General features: G+C 38.1%; 2 protein-coding genes across 3 annotated transcripts in view; both read right to left on the bottom strand.

Moving 5' to 3' along the window:
• Positions 1 to 15391, bottom strand: part of LOC139970759 (tRNA (adenine(58)-N(1))-methyltransferase non-catalytic subunit TRM6-like) — a 244428-nt gene that overhangs the window by 82752 nt on the left and 146285 nt on the right. The gene's annotated exons all lie outside the window — the stretch shown is intronic.
• The window catches only part of LOC139970756 (transcriptional-regulating factor 1-like), a 79923-nt gene continuing 65247 nt past the window's right edge, over positions 716 to 15391 (bottom strand). For both annotated transcript variants that reach the window (XM_071976716.1, XM_071976717.1), the window contains 11 exons: positions 12839 to 13971; positions 12331 to 12385; positions 11722 to 11768; positions 10186 to 10275; positions 9401 to 9504; positions 9066 to 9141; positions 8314 to 8402; positions 7651 to 7788; positions 6997 to 7185; positions 5220 to 5455; positions 716 to 3746 (listed from right to left, as the gene is read on the bottom strand). In XM_071976716.1, coding sequence (XP_071832817.1) covers positions 3494 to 3746; positions 5220 to 5455; positions 6997 to 7185; positions 7651 to 7788; positions 8314 to 8402; positions 9066 to 9141; positions 9401 to 9504; positions 10186 to 10275; positions 11722 to 11768; positions 12331 to 12385; positions 12839 to 13971 — 2410 coding nt within the window. In that variant the 3' untranslated portion in view covers positions 716 to 3493. The remainder of the gene's footprint in view (positions 3747 to 5219; positions 5456 to 6996; positions 7186 to 7650; positions 7789 to 8313; positions 8403 to 9065; positions 9142 to 9400; positions 9505 to 10185; positions 10276 to 11721; positions 11769 to 12330; positions 12386 to 12838; positions 13972 to 15391) is intronic.

A 15391-nucleotide genomic window follows, 5' to 3' on the forward strand; every position in this document is an offset into this window, starting at 1 on the left:
AGCAAGCATTATATTTTGTCTGGTTAATTTAGAGAGTAACTCTTTACAAATTGAAAGTGGGTGAAAAAAAAGGAAAATCTGTGATATTTACAGTGTAGCAACATCTTTAGGAATTAGCTTCATACATAAATAAATCTTGTAATAGTGAGGATAAAACTTCAGAATAACTCTTAGACTCGAGAAATATGAAACCATAATCATAATTATAATATTCTAAATAGTTGTAAATATACTACTAATAATATTAATACAGAACAGACAAAGGAACCAGTGTTGACCTTATCAATATTATTACAATTGTATAAGTGAATAGCAACGAGGCAATTTTTGTTTCATTTCAAAACAGCAGATTTTCAGTTCTCATCTTCCATTCTAAAATACAAAATAACAGTCCAAACCCTGCCCCCCCCCACTTAGCGCAATCACTTGAAACAGCTAAACTGCTGGATAAAGTAGAAGTGATTTTTGATATCAATCACAATTGCTCTTCTGGCCTGACTTACTGCTGCCCTATGTTTGTAATTTACTTACCATTCCTTTTTTGGGGGAGGGAGGGGGGGGTGGGCAAGCACTGGTTTGAGTAGTGACAGGATCTAGACGCGTTGACATTGACATAACAGTTTCCTGCCCTGCAGTCTTTTAAGGATGTTGAGGTAGATTTCCAGCTACTTTTAAATCTGTTGTTACACAGAAATTACAGTTCTCATTTTTTCCATTTCTGTTCTGTCGGGAGGCCGTTACTTATTTTTGCAGTTATCCCTGATATTGCTTCACTGTGTCATTTCCTTCTTTTTTCATTTCAATCTTAGATTGGCATTCACTTTATTCCTTTACGCACGTTTTTCTTCACGTAGACCAGATTACTCCTTCGTCGTCATGGTCGCACACTGTTCCTCCTCGCACAAACACACACACACCGATAATATTGCACATCCCGACGGGTCATTATTAAAAAATCTACTAGGGGGGAAAAACAAATCACACTTAAACAGCTATTGGTAACAAAAGGTATAAAAGTGAAAAAAAAAAAAAAAAAAAGATTTTCTGTACAAAAAAGAAGAAGAAAAAAAAGGGAAGGTCAATATAGACAACCCTTCAGATAAATGAAAATTAAGACATATTACATGTTCTTATACAAAAAAAGAAATATAATTAGCCTTCACTGTACACATTAATCTCTACACGCTATCGTAACACTACCGGTATATTTCTAAATACAGCTTGCTGTTAACTGTCGTTTTTTCCCGTTTGTACATAATATGTATTCTCTGTCTTGTTAAAACTCAAACTATGAATATTTACCAAAGAGCACAAAATTTGTTTCAATTCTTTAAACTGTACATTTTAATTTTTGTTAAAGTGTCTTAAATCTGAATTTATGTTTAAGTATATCTTAGCTGAAAAATATGGTTCTTAAAGGTACAGTTCAAATATCTTCTTCTTTTTTCATATCATAAAATAGTATAAATCATTTTAACAAATATGGTCAATATTCTCCTCAAATTTACAAATACACAAAAACCAGTGCATTCATTGAAATAGAAATAAAATGGGGGAAAAAGAAAGAAGGAAACATGTTGTTGCTAACAACACTAGAAATAAAAGGATTATTTCCTTGTTGATAATGCAAGTGAGAAGTTATCGACGAGGGAATGAGAAACCCGACCTATTTCTTCCTCAAGTAGAAATATGTTTCGTTTTATTTTTTCGCTGGCTTAAGCAGATTGTGCAGGATTCTCGTCTCACAGAGTCTGAAGGCAATATCTAAATTTTAAAAGAATGTACACACGTTATGTAAAGCACTACCAGTAATACTAATGACAGACCGTCTGGTGCAAGGCACTGATAATCCTGCAAGCTGCATCTCAAACAAAAAACAACCACAAAATGCTCACAACTAACTTGGCAAAAAACAAAAGATTTAATAACCTGGATGATTTCTATAGAAAATTTAACATTACGTAACTCATTTGTCTGAAAAACATAACTCTCAAATATCTGTGTATAAAGCATTTCATTTTTGCCAATCAGAGGGTGTTATATTCCAGCAGCTTCTTCTCATGTATTATTTAAAAGTCCTAAATCGCATAAATATGGTTACAAATAAATGTCCTCTCTAAAGCTACTTACACGGTTTTGAAATCGACTAAGAACGGTGAATTGAACTCTGTGTGAGAATGTCCTTCAAATCATGTTAACTTTGTTGGAATTTGTAGCATGAAAATTAAATGTTTGACATTTTTATCTCGTCTGAAAAACTAAATATTTGACATTTAGTCTGAAAAACTACATATTTAAGATTTTAGTCTGAAAAAGCTAAATATTTAAGATTTAGTTTGAAAGCTAAATGTCTGAAAATTAGTCTGAACAATAACCTGTAAAGACGAACACCTCCACGACCTAACCATATATTCAATAGTTTATTGTAAACTGCATTGTTGAAATAAGTCAAATTCAGGGATACCTTTACGAGCCAATGACTGAACTCGTTCACAACCTGACAAGTTCTTGATATCAATTTCTTAAAAGGTGACAGTTACGACTGGAGGACTCGCTACTCTAATCTATATTTTCTGTGTGCTTCAAGCTCATCCTAAAACCTTGTCAATCTCTCAAACACAATGACAACACTATAAACTCTTTCCTGCTTTCTCCTAAATACCCGTTTTTTAAAATGGTGATCTACCACGAACTATAAATCATAATGTAGTATTTCATTTTATTATACACTTTCTGATATCAACTGCTGCTCATGCATGGACTTTTCTAAACAGATCTCCTGTCGCTTACAGATATATCACTGCATTTTTCACACGGCTAACCATCGCGGCTAACACCCTCAAGGCTGTGATAGCCAGGGTTTTGTTTTCACTGCTTTCTCATTTCACTGTTCTCATGATATTTACTGCTGTCCATCTTTAGCTATTCATCCGTTTCTCTCCTATTCTCTTCTTTCTTTATATTTTAGGTCACTCATGTTCGACGATCTATTTATTTTTTTTTAGCTCTTTGTGATTAACTAAAAAGTGTTTTAAAACAATCGAGATCTTCCTAAAACTCTTCATTACTACTCTTTCTTCATCTTCCTCCTCATCCCCCTCCTACACCTCATCCCCATCCTCCATAACATCCCACTCATTAACTCTCCTCATTTCAGTTACTGGTCTTCCTGGCATGACATTCCTTCTTCCAATCACTTTTTCCCTCCTTTTAGCCCTTTTTAAGACATTTCTTCCTTTTTCGCTCCCAAGCAGGTCTTGATATATGAAACTGTTTACCCTCACGTCCCTGTTCCTTCTATAAAATTTTGGCTTTTCTTCGCATCTTTCCAGATATTCTTTCTCTCTTCCCGAACCCCAAAAGTTCTCGCTGTTTTGACTCCCCCAGACCATTCTTAGGATAACTGTTCCTGCCTGGCTCATAGCCATCAACCCCTTTCCTTCTCTTTAAAGTGTGTTATTTCAGTTCATTAATTAAACCCCAACGATTGTTCTTAATCTGACGTCTCACCGCCGTCTGAGCTCATACTCTCGTCCATATTTCCGTTGTTGCTCGAGCTCTCCGACTCCCATCCCAGGTCGTAGTCGTCCACTTCTCCGTCCGATAGGCTGCTGCTGAAGCTGGGCCTTGGTTTCTCTTCTAGATTGTCCATGGGGACCCTCATGGTGGGGATTTCCGGTTCCTTCTCGGGGACCTTACGGTGACTCTTCATGTGGGCGCTGCGACTCTTTATCTTGGGGAACTCCCTGCCGGAGACACCAAAGTATAGAAAGACGAAACTAGTGTTAATACCTAACTTATATGAGTACTAGAAGCCCTCAGAAAATTTGGAATAATGAACCAACGACAGCTGGAACGTAAACAATGCTATTGATGATCACGGTCGATAAGAATACAGCCTTCTGGTTTTTCATTTTCTTTATTTGTTTCTCAAAAGAAACCAATCTAGACCAAACAATTGAAAGTTTGGCTGCCTTTGTATGGTGAATGAAAGATTCAGATGATAACTTTGTTAGATAATAAATTTGACTATGCCTTCTAAATTATTCTGACAAATTTAAAGGTTGAGATACTTTGTCAGCTAATTAGATGGTAATCCACAACATTTTATTCTTATATAAACAAATCCAAAATGGATAGAAAAATAAACAAACCCCCTCCCCCCCCACCAAAAAAAAAGAACCTCCCCAGAAAACACATCCTGAAGAACATCATTTTGCAACAAGTACCATAACAGAAACAGGCAACACCCATGAAAGACCCACATGTCCCACCTTTTTCTTTGCTACTGTTCAACAACAACAAACGGTTCCACTTAGAGATTTAGGCATACAGACATTCCTGAGGAAGTATGGAATATGAGAGCCCAACATATTGCGCAACACTATCTCAGTAATGAGACAAATAAGTGATCCATTCACTAACAGAATTAGCACAATATTTGCAAACACAATCAGCTGACAGAAAAACAGCTGTTTAAAGTTTAACATTAACTGTTGCATTATGAAACTCTGCAATATCACTGTCAATGCAACTAACCATTCATCACAATGTGACACTATCACAATCACAATGTGACTGTATGACTCAAGACTTGCTGCCTGACTGCTACTGCATCCTTAAGGTGTAACAGCTCAACATGCTACTTTCAGCTACTACAGTGTTGTTGGCAGCAAAGCTCTGTATAGAGTCACTTCACATTGTAAGATAAAAAGCCCAGTCAAATTTGATTTCAAGAGTCAGTCTTTGACAAGAGTTTCTGTATTATTTACCTGTATGGGGGAGACAGTAACCAGCTTATTTGAATCACCTGACCCCTTTTTGACATATAGTGACATAATTGGCTAGCAGGAACTGTCACCTGACTGTTTGCTCCTGATATAATCTGTCACGTAATCTAAGCCTACTTCAAAGGGATGAGGGATTTCCTCACATGCTTAGATCGAAGCATTAAGGGTTTCTGGCATCTCTCTACAAATAGAGGACACCGCAGTATTTACTACTACTACTACTACAGGCAACAGATGCATGTTAGACTTGATTGGGTACTGTATATGGAGACTGACTATTCCAAACAGTAGTCTAAAGCAGGGAAATTAATCTCACCGAAATCAGCCTAATTGAGTATTCAGTTAGGCTCATAAAAAATAACTTGAAATTGATTGTCTTCAGTTATGAAAAGTGATTGAAAGCCAGCTGAAACAGCATCTCTGACTTACTTGCCACAGATCTTACAAGGGTAGATGACATTATCATCATTAGACATATCATCTGATGAGGATGCACTTTCATTTCCAGAGGATTGCCTCTCCTCCTCCTCCTCTTCTTCATCTTCCTCCGAAGAATCTGATGCCGACGGGATTCTAGCTTTGGGCTTGGGGGGTGCTTTGTCACCTTTGTAGAGGCCCCCGTGGACTCTAATGTGTCCATTGAGCGCTTGTCTGGACTTGAATGACTACAGGAAACAAAAATAATAAACCAGAGTGAAGAACCGCCCAGTGGTTACTTGCCTTGACAGATTATGCAGAACACGCTTTGCCAATATGTCTTGCAGCATGTTATATCACAGGAACTGCTACGTGGGAACTAACTCTTCAAAAAATTCTTCTAAATCATATTTAGGCAAAGGTTTATGAACACAAAACTGTCAGTGAGATCAGTATAATCGACCCAATTGTTCTAGAAAAGAACCACTTTACTCGCTAGAGATCTTAGCAGTTTTGTCAAATTTGTCATAATTGGCTGACACAAGAAGTCTGCCACCAGAACGGACATCTCATTTCTACAAGTACAAAAATATTGAAACAATTTCTGTCACTACATCTATGGCTTATTTTCCGTTGTTGGGTAAAGCTGTGGCACTGACATAATCTTTCAACTTCATAAACAAAATTCTAGTCCCTTTAATACGTTGACTAAAGTCTCTCAAGTCAGAGGAACATCCAGTCTGAGTCAACTTTAAGTCATTTTTCAGTGGTGACTTGAGTCAAGGCAAGCCATGCAGCATCCCAACTGGAGTGGAGTCATGTTACTATAAAAACTGTGACTTGAGTTGACTTCAGTCATTGACTTGATGTGTTATTTCGATGGACATATATCCACTGTTTGTAAGACTTGTCAAGATATTTACCTTAACTTTAAATTGATTTCAACCCAGATTGGATTGGCCAAGTTTCTACAGTGCACATCTGATACTTACTGCTCGACAGTTTGGATAACTGCACAGACCAGAATGCATAACGCATTGAGGTTTTGATGCCTTCATTGCACTAGACGTCTGCTTGTAAACCAGAAATAGCTGTTACAATATAAATGGCCCGAACCACTATGTTAATGTACCAGTACACTATGGCATGGTAAACACAGGTCAGTCTACTGTACATGGCAATACACACCTCCACCAAAAACAATAGGGATCTTGTACTCAATGTGATGCATCCACACACTAAGTATGAGAAGTGTCCACGATACCCATCGTTAGATATCACATAAAAGGATTTCAGAATTTGACCTCTGCTGACCCCTAATGAGATTGGACCTCACAAGCAACAGGATTCTCGTACTAAATATGGCAAATCCATACCGTTACACCATGTAGCCTATGAAAAGTATCTATGACTTTTACCAGGAGAAATCATGTTTTAAAGGTTTTCAATCCTGACAAATGTTTTTAAATTTTCATGGCTATTTGGCGACCGTGACTAAAAGTCTACTCGCCAGAACGCAGGATTAACTCGCCACTATGACTGCTGTTCAAGTCTCCATAGTACCGATCTACAACATCAATATTTTCTATGAACAAAGGTTATAGCCATGTCACTATAAAAAATGTGATGTGAATCGAGTTGACTTCAGTCATTGACTTGATTTGTTATTACAATGGACGTATATCCACTGTTTGTAAGACTTGTCAAGATATTTACCTTAACTTTAAATTGATTTCAACCCAATTTGTTTGGATTGGCCAAGTTTCTACAGTGCACATCTGATACTTACTGCTTGACAGTTTGGATAACTGCACAGAAAAGGACCATCACTTTTCCCAGAGCCTTTATCGGATGAGTTGGCTGGCTTGGACGCTACCGGTTTGCTGGGTGGATCGTTGTTGGTGATTCCTCCATATTTATCAGAACGATACTCTTTGAGGGGAATATAATCCAAGAATGTCTCGTCTGGAAATAAATCCTGAGGAGAAAAGATAACCATTTTGCTTCATTACAGATTACATCTACGAATCCAAAATCACGCAAAGGTGGTGAGTGTCAAATTCAGGAAAACAAATGGATATTGTTTCAACTTAGAAATGAAACAAGCTGTCATATCAGAAGATAAGCTTAATTGGTGTCGCCAATTTCAAACGAGTGTACTTGTTTTTTTTGTTTTTTTATTATCTCCATCATGTGCTTCAAAAGTATAAACTTGCTAAAGAGGTCTGCATAGCTCTACAGACAAGGTCTAAAGAATTCTACATAAACTGTTTCCAGTAAAAACATAAGGCAACTATTTTCAGCCCTTTGCACAATCATTACAAGATGACCAGGTCAAAAGAGAATAATAAATATTCCTTTTTTTTATTTCTCAGCATCAAAAATATTTGCTGTTAAGAAAAGTCCCCATCTCAAAACTTGAAGTATATAATTTGTTACTCACACATTCCTGTTTTCTCATCTCTTCGTTGGGATTGAGACCGCTGTGGTGACAGAACTTCTGCATGTCTGCGTTGTAAGGATACAGCTTCTTCCAGAAATAGTAGTACTCGATGCAGTCTTTAGCTGACTTACTCGCAATCTATATTTGTAAACAAAAAGTTAAATTTTTGAGGAAACCAGAAATGGCGAATAACCGTTTATTTGTTTGGCTTTACGTGAAAATATCCTGCAAAACTATCAAACCAAGAGTTCTCATGAATAACAGTCTCACTCTGTATGAAGTAATCACAATTGCACTGAGATTTGTGGCACAAAAAAATCATTAACAACAAGAAAATATATATATACATCTATATCTACATATATATCAATATGTAAATATATATATACATAAATTAACACAGTGACTTTGGAAAACAAAAGTTGTCTCTTTATTTGGGCATTCTTCATGTTTGTAGAGGGTGAAAGAAAACGAAAGCACAGAATTTTCTCAATTCTCTTTTAATTTATCTTTTTAAATATCCCCATTTTGCAAATGAGGCAGTCAGTTGTATGGCATGTTCTGTCACTAATTCATGGCGTCTGTCTGAACATTCCTTCTTTGTAGTAAACAGATTGTATGACGACACCATAAAGCAAGATCTAGTGGTTTAATGTTACTCACTCCTTTCTGTATTTCATGGAAGTCTTTTCCCTTGGCTTTGTACATGTCTCTGAAAGCCTTCCTCTCGCTCTGCGACCACGGGGTTGCAACTATTCAAATGCAAGATGACATTATTATACTTGACTGTTTTGAAAAAGTGAGCTACACATATATATAGTAACATGACAAATGGTTCATGACGTCGATGATCAACGACTGTAAACCATCATCATCATCATAGCAGTTAGGAACAATGGTAGTACATAGGCATTCTACAAACTGGTATATACTGAATACAATGTAACACCCCCAATCACTCCCCCACCCCCCCCTCCCCCACCCACTCCCCAATTTCACAACTCCGTCAGATCACATTGCTGTCATGAGGGTACAGACTGAAAAGTTCCATCTCTCATCTCAGGTTGTTGGATATCCTTTACACTGTTACACTGTAAATGTCCCATCAACCAAGTAACACTTAAAAAAAGATGAACATAGTGATTACAAAGAGTTGCAAGGGTCGAGATTAAAACATCTAATCAGATTAGAAAGATCCACAGTGGAAAACTTTCACTACTGTATTACTGTGTCACTGATAAGACATCTTGGATAACTGAGCAAGCCGGGTACAAAATATGAGCTTCCACTTGGGAGCTGTTTACTTTTAAAGCTGCTGTCTTTGGTTTAAGACGCTTTCCGTAATATTGACGACATTAATGCAATTTGTAAGGGAAACATGATGACTCTTTTAAGTTAAGGGGTAGTTTACTTACAGTCGTATCTATAACCGTTAACATGCACATTCTTTGGCAACAATGGCTTCTGGTTCAGTAACATCATAAGAGCGATCTATGTGAAAAACCAAAATCAATACAACCATGATTCAGCAAAATATATTTTAAAATATGAAAGAAAAAAAAAATAAAGACCAGTACTGAGATATAATGGGGAAGGAAATATATGATAACAACTCAAAACATGTCAAACCATCTATTCTTTGTAAAATTATGGCTTGGGAAAAAACTGTTCAGGATAAAAAAAAAAAATTAAGAAAACATAATTTGATATTTTCAAATAGCGGTTGAAATATTCAAAGAGCTCTCCTCACCTCAATATCCCCTTTTGCATGTTGGAGGCAATGGTGAGCAAACTCAGTGTTGCGTGCTCCACCCGGAAGCGTAGGTGTGCAGGCAAGGTCAAGGAAATAGTGCACTGAGAAAAGAAAAACATAATTAAATCTCACTGATAACATACATGGAATGTGTGCAATGGTGCAACACAAACAGCACAGGCATAACAAACCCACTCAAACCAGGATCTCACTGAAACACCTTGGATTATTTCTTGTTTGCTTTTTAATTTAGTGTTGTTTTTCCTTCTGGGACGGATCATGAAGTCATTGGGCAAAATAGAACTTACAGGAAACCTGCCCTCGTGTTCAGATGGATCACGGGCAACTCCTTCCTACAAATATCTAATATATTGGGCAATAGGTTTACTTAAAGAAAGAAGAAACAGCTTTTAATAACAAGGAATTTGTTTTCTTTTGTCACACGACCTACATGTGACCCGCTAGTTGTAATATCCTAAAGGTACAGTTCAATCGATGTCAAGCTATGTTGCTCCCGAAGGTTGTTTCATCATCTACCATGCATACCAAAATAAAGACATGCTGCTGTAATTACTGGTTTTTACATGATTATCGCACAATGTACTATCTGTAGCAATGAACCCTCTAAATGTGTATGGCATAACTGATGTAAGTGATACAGACAACAGACCCTGTATGGGAATAGACTATCAACCCTCTCCTATAAACCCTCTCCCTCCCCTAACACCCCTGTACCACTATCCCCCTCCCTCCCGAGGAGGAGCGAGAACAAACATTCTCACCTTCGACTTCAGGATAGAGTTTATTGGTCTCTGTGCTCCACATGACGGTTCCTTCTCTTTCATCGTCATCCTTCGAACAACGACCTCTTTCTGTTGATGAAACAAGAAAAAAGAGATACATATCATATCATATCTTATAAATATATATATAATAACGTAGGAAGCAAATAAACAACACAAAAACAATCTGAATGAAAGACCGTTTCAGAAAAGATACCCCCTTCAAGCATTTTACTTAGAAGGACAACATTACACCAATATTAACTTTTCATCAGGTTGAACATGCAATGACAGCTTGGTATGAGGAAAGCAAGACACCTCAGAGGCTTTAGACACAAATGAATTTGTTTATCTTTCAGTTATTATCGTTTTGACTTCAAATTGACAAACTGACTAAATTGTATGCAGAATTGGACCAACTAGTATGCACAGTTTGTAAAATAGGTATTTGATATTTTGCCAGGATTTAGACTGGGTCAGTCACAGAAACATCTGCAAGGGACATACTTTGACAAAACACTGTCAGTCCTACTTCTGAAACCCTGAAACAATTTGACAAAACTAGGAAGCATTTAACTACCAACTTCAACACTCCTCAGTATCTGGGTATCATGATCTGAATGGTTGGAGCTTCCAGGAAAGTCCTTTTGAAACTTTTGGGCAAATTTTTAAGAATGTCTAACATTTGTGGCCAAAATTGAGAACCTTTAGCTAGTCGGTTCCTTGCCTTTAGAATACCAAATTTCTCTGTACTTAAATAATTTCATCAAAATGTATCTTTTTTTGGTAGAAATATACTTTTCCTCTGTGGACAAATGATTGACATATTATAATGAAAAACAAAGACATCCATCTAAAGTGCTATTATGACATCATTCATTCTGCTGTAGCCAGATGCATTCACGAAATATGATTATATTTTACAAATTAATTTCTTCACGATACAAAAGGCTAAGAGGATGTGATTTTCTGTTAGATTCAGAAATATTTTCACCAATTTTGTTAAGCAATCTACTTTAGCCACCCAGAATATCCTTTTTTAAGCCTTCCCTGTAAATCAAGCAAATTGACACATAATTCATGTGTGTTTTTTCTCCCTCAACATACACCCTTATGACATCCATGTCTGAAGCACTTATGGTCAGGCACAGAGTATGAAAAGAAAGCAATCCTAATAGAATTTCTATTGACATGAACTCAGTGTCTTTCTCAGACATTAATATGAGATTAATATTGAAATAAAACTAAAAATCATTTGGCTGACTGGGGGTCCTTTGAAATTATACATTAGCAAATCTGTACTGTTTCATATAAATACTGTTTACTTTTATGAAGTTCAAAGCTCTACACATTTCATTCCAAACACGCACACACACACAAAACCAAAGGAAAAAATCAAACGACCTGCTATATAGCAGAAAATGTTGTCTTCTTGTAAGCCCAGCTTTTACAGATCAAGTGAGCAAAAGTTAGTCATTTTGTTTTAAGGCATTATCACGACTTGATAAACACTTGCTTAAGAGAAGTAAAACTTACCTAGCTCTGGAATTACTGCTTGAAAGTCCGGGCCAACATTGATATGTCTGTCACACAAGAAAAGAAAAGTGTAAAATTGAATGATTTCTATCAATATCAAAGACAGATTTTCTTGGATTTATGGTTCACATGAAAATGTCCTTCCAGCATTTGTACTGATACAAACACTCAAACAGTATCCAACTTTCACCTTAATACATAGATAACAATGGCAACCCACTCCATTGAAAATGATAGTTTACATGCTAAATAGCTACTTAGTTGTAATATAAGGGTATGCATCAAACGAGCATCCCTTTAATGTACTTTGTATACTGTAAACACTGCATGTGAAACACTTTAAGTGAGAACTGCATGTTTCAAGTAAAGGTGAATGAGAAGCACACTTTACTTTCCACAAATTAACACGTATGTTAATGTTTAAACTTGAGCAGAAATGGAAATCCAAATAAATATCTGCGAATGATAATCAAGATGGTTCAAGAAGAAAAAGAGGGGTTGGTCTATCTCTGAGGGGTGAGAGAAGAGAGGAAAGTGGGGGTTAGGGATGAGGGGGGGGATGGAGGCTTCATGAAGATATAATAAAGAAGAGATCAAATGTATACTCACGGTTCTGAGGAGAATACCAGATCAGACGTTTCCTCGGGTGGACCACTAGTACTGGCTGTAAAAGAAGAAGAAATGTAACCAAATAGACCACATCTGAAGTACAGAGTGAAATGACACAGTAACAATGCTGTGGTTGGTATTAAACTATCCATTGTATGTATCGATCTACTCCACTATTCCTAATCGAGTAGTACTACCATATCTATAGCACAGCTTTGTATCACCATGACGACTCAGCAGCATGACCACCTATTTTACATAATTTTCTTGCAGTGATAATCACCCCTCCCCCCCCCAAAAAGAAGTAAAATCATAATATTCTTGGGGCTTCTGTTATAATGTCAAGGATGCAGTTCATATGTAATCATTATGAAGAGATTATGAACGCGGATATTCCAGCAGCAATGATTTTTTTTTTTAGCTTTGTTGCTCCTCCATGTACAAATGTATGAGACAACATATGGAAAGACAAAGACTTCCATTGATTAACAGAGGGAACACCACTTACCTCTTCTGTGAAACTGTAACATGCTGGGAGTCGTGGGTGTGGATCCCGGGACCGCCGGCGTCGCCACCCGGTTGTTTCCGGTTGCACTGGCGCTGAAGTACAATCCCGATCCGCTCCGTATGGGACTGAGCATCGGTGGAGGTGTGTAGGGAGGAGGGGTGGTGCTGTTAGTCCTGTACATGAACCCCACCGCCCCTATCTCCCGGGGTGATCGCATCTGACTGTGGAACGCATTGGGCATGATGCCGCCGGGGTTCCCCGTCGTGGCCCACGCGGGTATGATCAATGACGGGGGCCTCATCTTCCTCTTTAGTGGGCTTGCTTGGACAGGAGTGGGATCTCTGAAGACGTCTCTCTCCAAGTCCCTCTCTTTGCTGCTCGTCATCTGGTACAACGAATGTGGTGGCGCTATTGGACTCTTCCTATCGAAGATGTGTTTCGGGTCCTCCAGTATCTGGTACCTCGTCTCCGCCTCCAGGTCGGGAGGGCTTGGTGTCGACGCAGCTCTCCGGGAGGCGCTCAGGTTCAGAGCAGCTATGCTCTTATCCGGCATCTGACAAGTGCTCTTGGCCTCCGTCTCCAACTTGATGGCCGCCTGCGTTAGACTGGAAAGACCGGATGGGTAACTGGAACTCAAGTTAGGCTGTCTGGAAAGGTTATAATCGATTGGCCTTCCAGGATGGTGAGTTTGAATTAAGGTAGGGGGCTGGAGAAGGTGATGACTCATCGGCATGGAATTTGGAAGACCGCCTCCGATGACCTGTTGGGCTGCCGGCAACATGCCTTGCCTGTAGGTGTTCTCCACGGGAGGGTACCTGCCGACAAACGACACCATGTTTGGTCCGTTAGACGGCTGTGGAGGTGGCACGTTCATGTTGTGAGTTTGCATAACCATCTGGTGAGGGTATCCTGCTGATTGGAAATCCATATTACTGGGAGCAAAACTGGAAGGCACTTGAGTAGGTATAGACTTGGGCTGTCTTTTACCCGGCTCTGTGTTACTACCGGGTGGCGTACCAGTGCGTGTGCTGTTGTAACCCCCGTGGAGTCTCATGTGACCGTTAAGCGCTGGCATGCTCTTGAAGGTCTTGGAACAGATTGAACACTTGACCATGGTCCTCTCTTTCTCTGGTCTGTGCAAGCAGGAAGAAGAAAAACAAACATACTTAACTGTTTAAAATGTCACAATTTAACTTGTACATTACATATAAAATTACCAAGTATATATATAATTTAGCCTGCCTCGCAGGGCAGTAACGCTTGTTTTTCCTTAATGCTGAAGAGGGCAAATGCATTAAATAATGAGGGGTCAAATTGTTGATGTGAAACTGCAAAGAAGGCATGATTGCATCTCAGAAAATAATATTGTTTTTTTTGTTTTTTTGTTTTGCTTTTGTTGTCTGAAGTGGTTAACAGCTTAGATTTATGCCCCCCCAAAAAATAGATATGCTTCTAATAGTTGTCACTAGATCCACCATAAAGACACATCATAAGACCAGCAGAAAGAAAAGCTTATACTATGAATATATTTGAGGGGAAATAAAAACTCATGTTCTGTACGACATTACCCCATGGATACTAGTTGAAGAGTTCACACTGTATACTAATTAACATTGCACCACGAGATAACATGACACAATGACAGATGGTTGTTGACATATTGTGTTTACAAGCTAGCCGTCACATCCACACACACACACACACACACACACACACACCAGCATGATCGCAAAAGTTACCGAGCCTTCGGCACCGTAACCAAAGAGGCGCACAAAAAATTAACTCTCATTGACATATCATTGAGAGCAAAGTTTTTAGTTGACATAGGTTAAATAATAGTATAGAAGTAGGCTGCCATATCAAAACGCCCACAAAAGGCAAACAATGGTTTAGATATGAAAGGAATGTCCTTAATATATACCTGCGCTCAATCAATAATGTTCACTACAAACCCATAAAATCTAGGGAAGTCGATTGAGATTATGTAACTAATAAGTAACTGAGTGGGTGACGAGTACCAACGACAACCCATGCTCACAGAACCTTAGCTCATAGACTATTTACAAAACAAGCTGTGACACCAACACACGTGTGCTTCCCCAAAGACCAACTGACATTTTCTACAGCTTTGAGCAATGGAAGTTAAGAAAAGATAATAAAACTTAGACAGACTTTGACTCATTAAACAGCCCCCACAAATAGCTTAGTCTTTCCTCCAAATACTTATGTAGTTTATATTAAGACAAACATCTATTTATAGATGGCAACTAACAATAGAAAATACCTCTCATATCTTGATGATTTGTAATCTTATGTTTGATAAGAATCTGCGTTTCGTAACTTTGTCAAGGTTATGGTTCTTATGATAAAGTGCTTTTAAAACGTTTCATAGGGTGTCCTCTGCTGACCTCAAATGACCTTTGATCCCACCAAAGACAACAGGGCTCTTGTACTCATCATTGGGAAGGAACATGAAAAGTATGATAGCCAGTAAGGTTTCATCTGGAGATATCACGTTTACAAGGATTTCAAGTTTTGACCCATTGTGATCTT

Source organism: Apostichopus japonicus, chromosome 8 (assembly GCF_037975245.1).
Source record: "Apostichopus japonicus isolate 1M-3 chromosome 8, ASM3797524v1, whole genome shotgun sequence".
NCBI lineage: Eukaryota > Metazoa > Echinodermata > Holothuroidea > Aspidochirotida > Stichopodidae > Apostichopus > Apostichopus japonicus.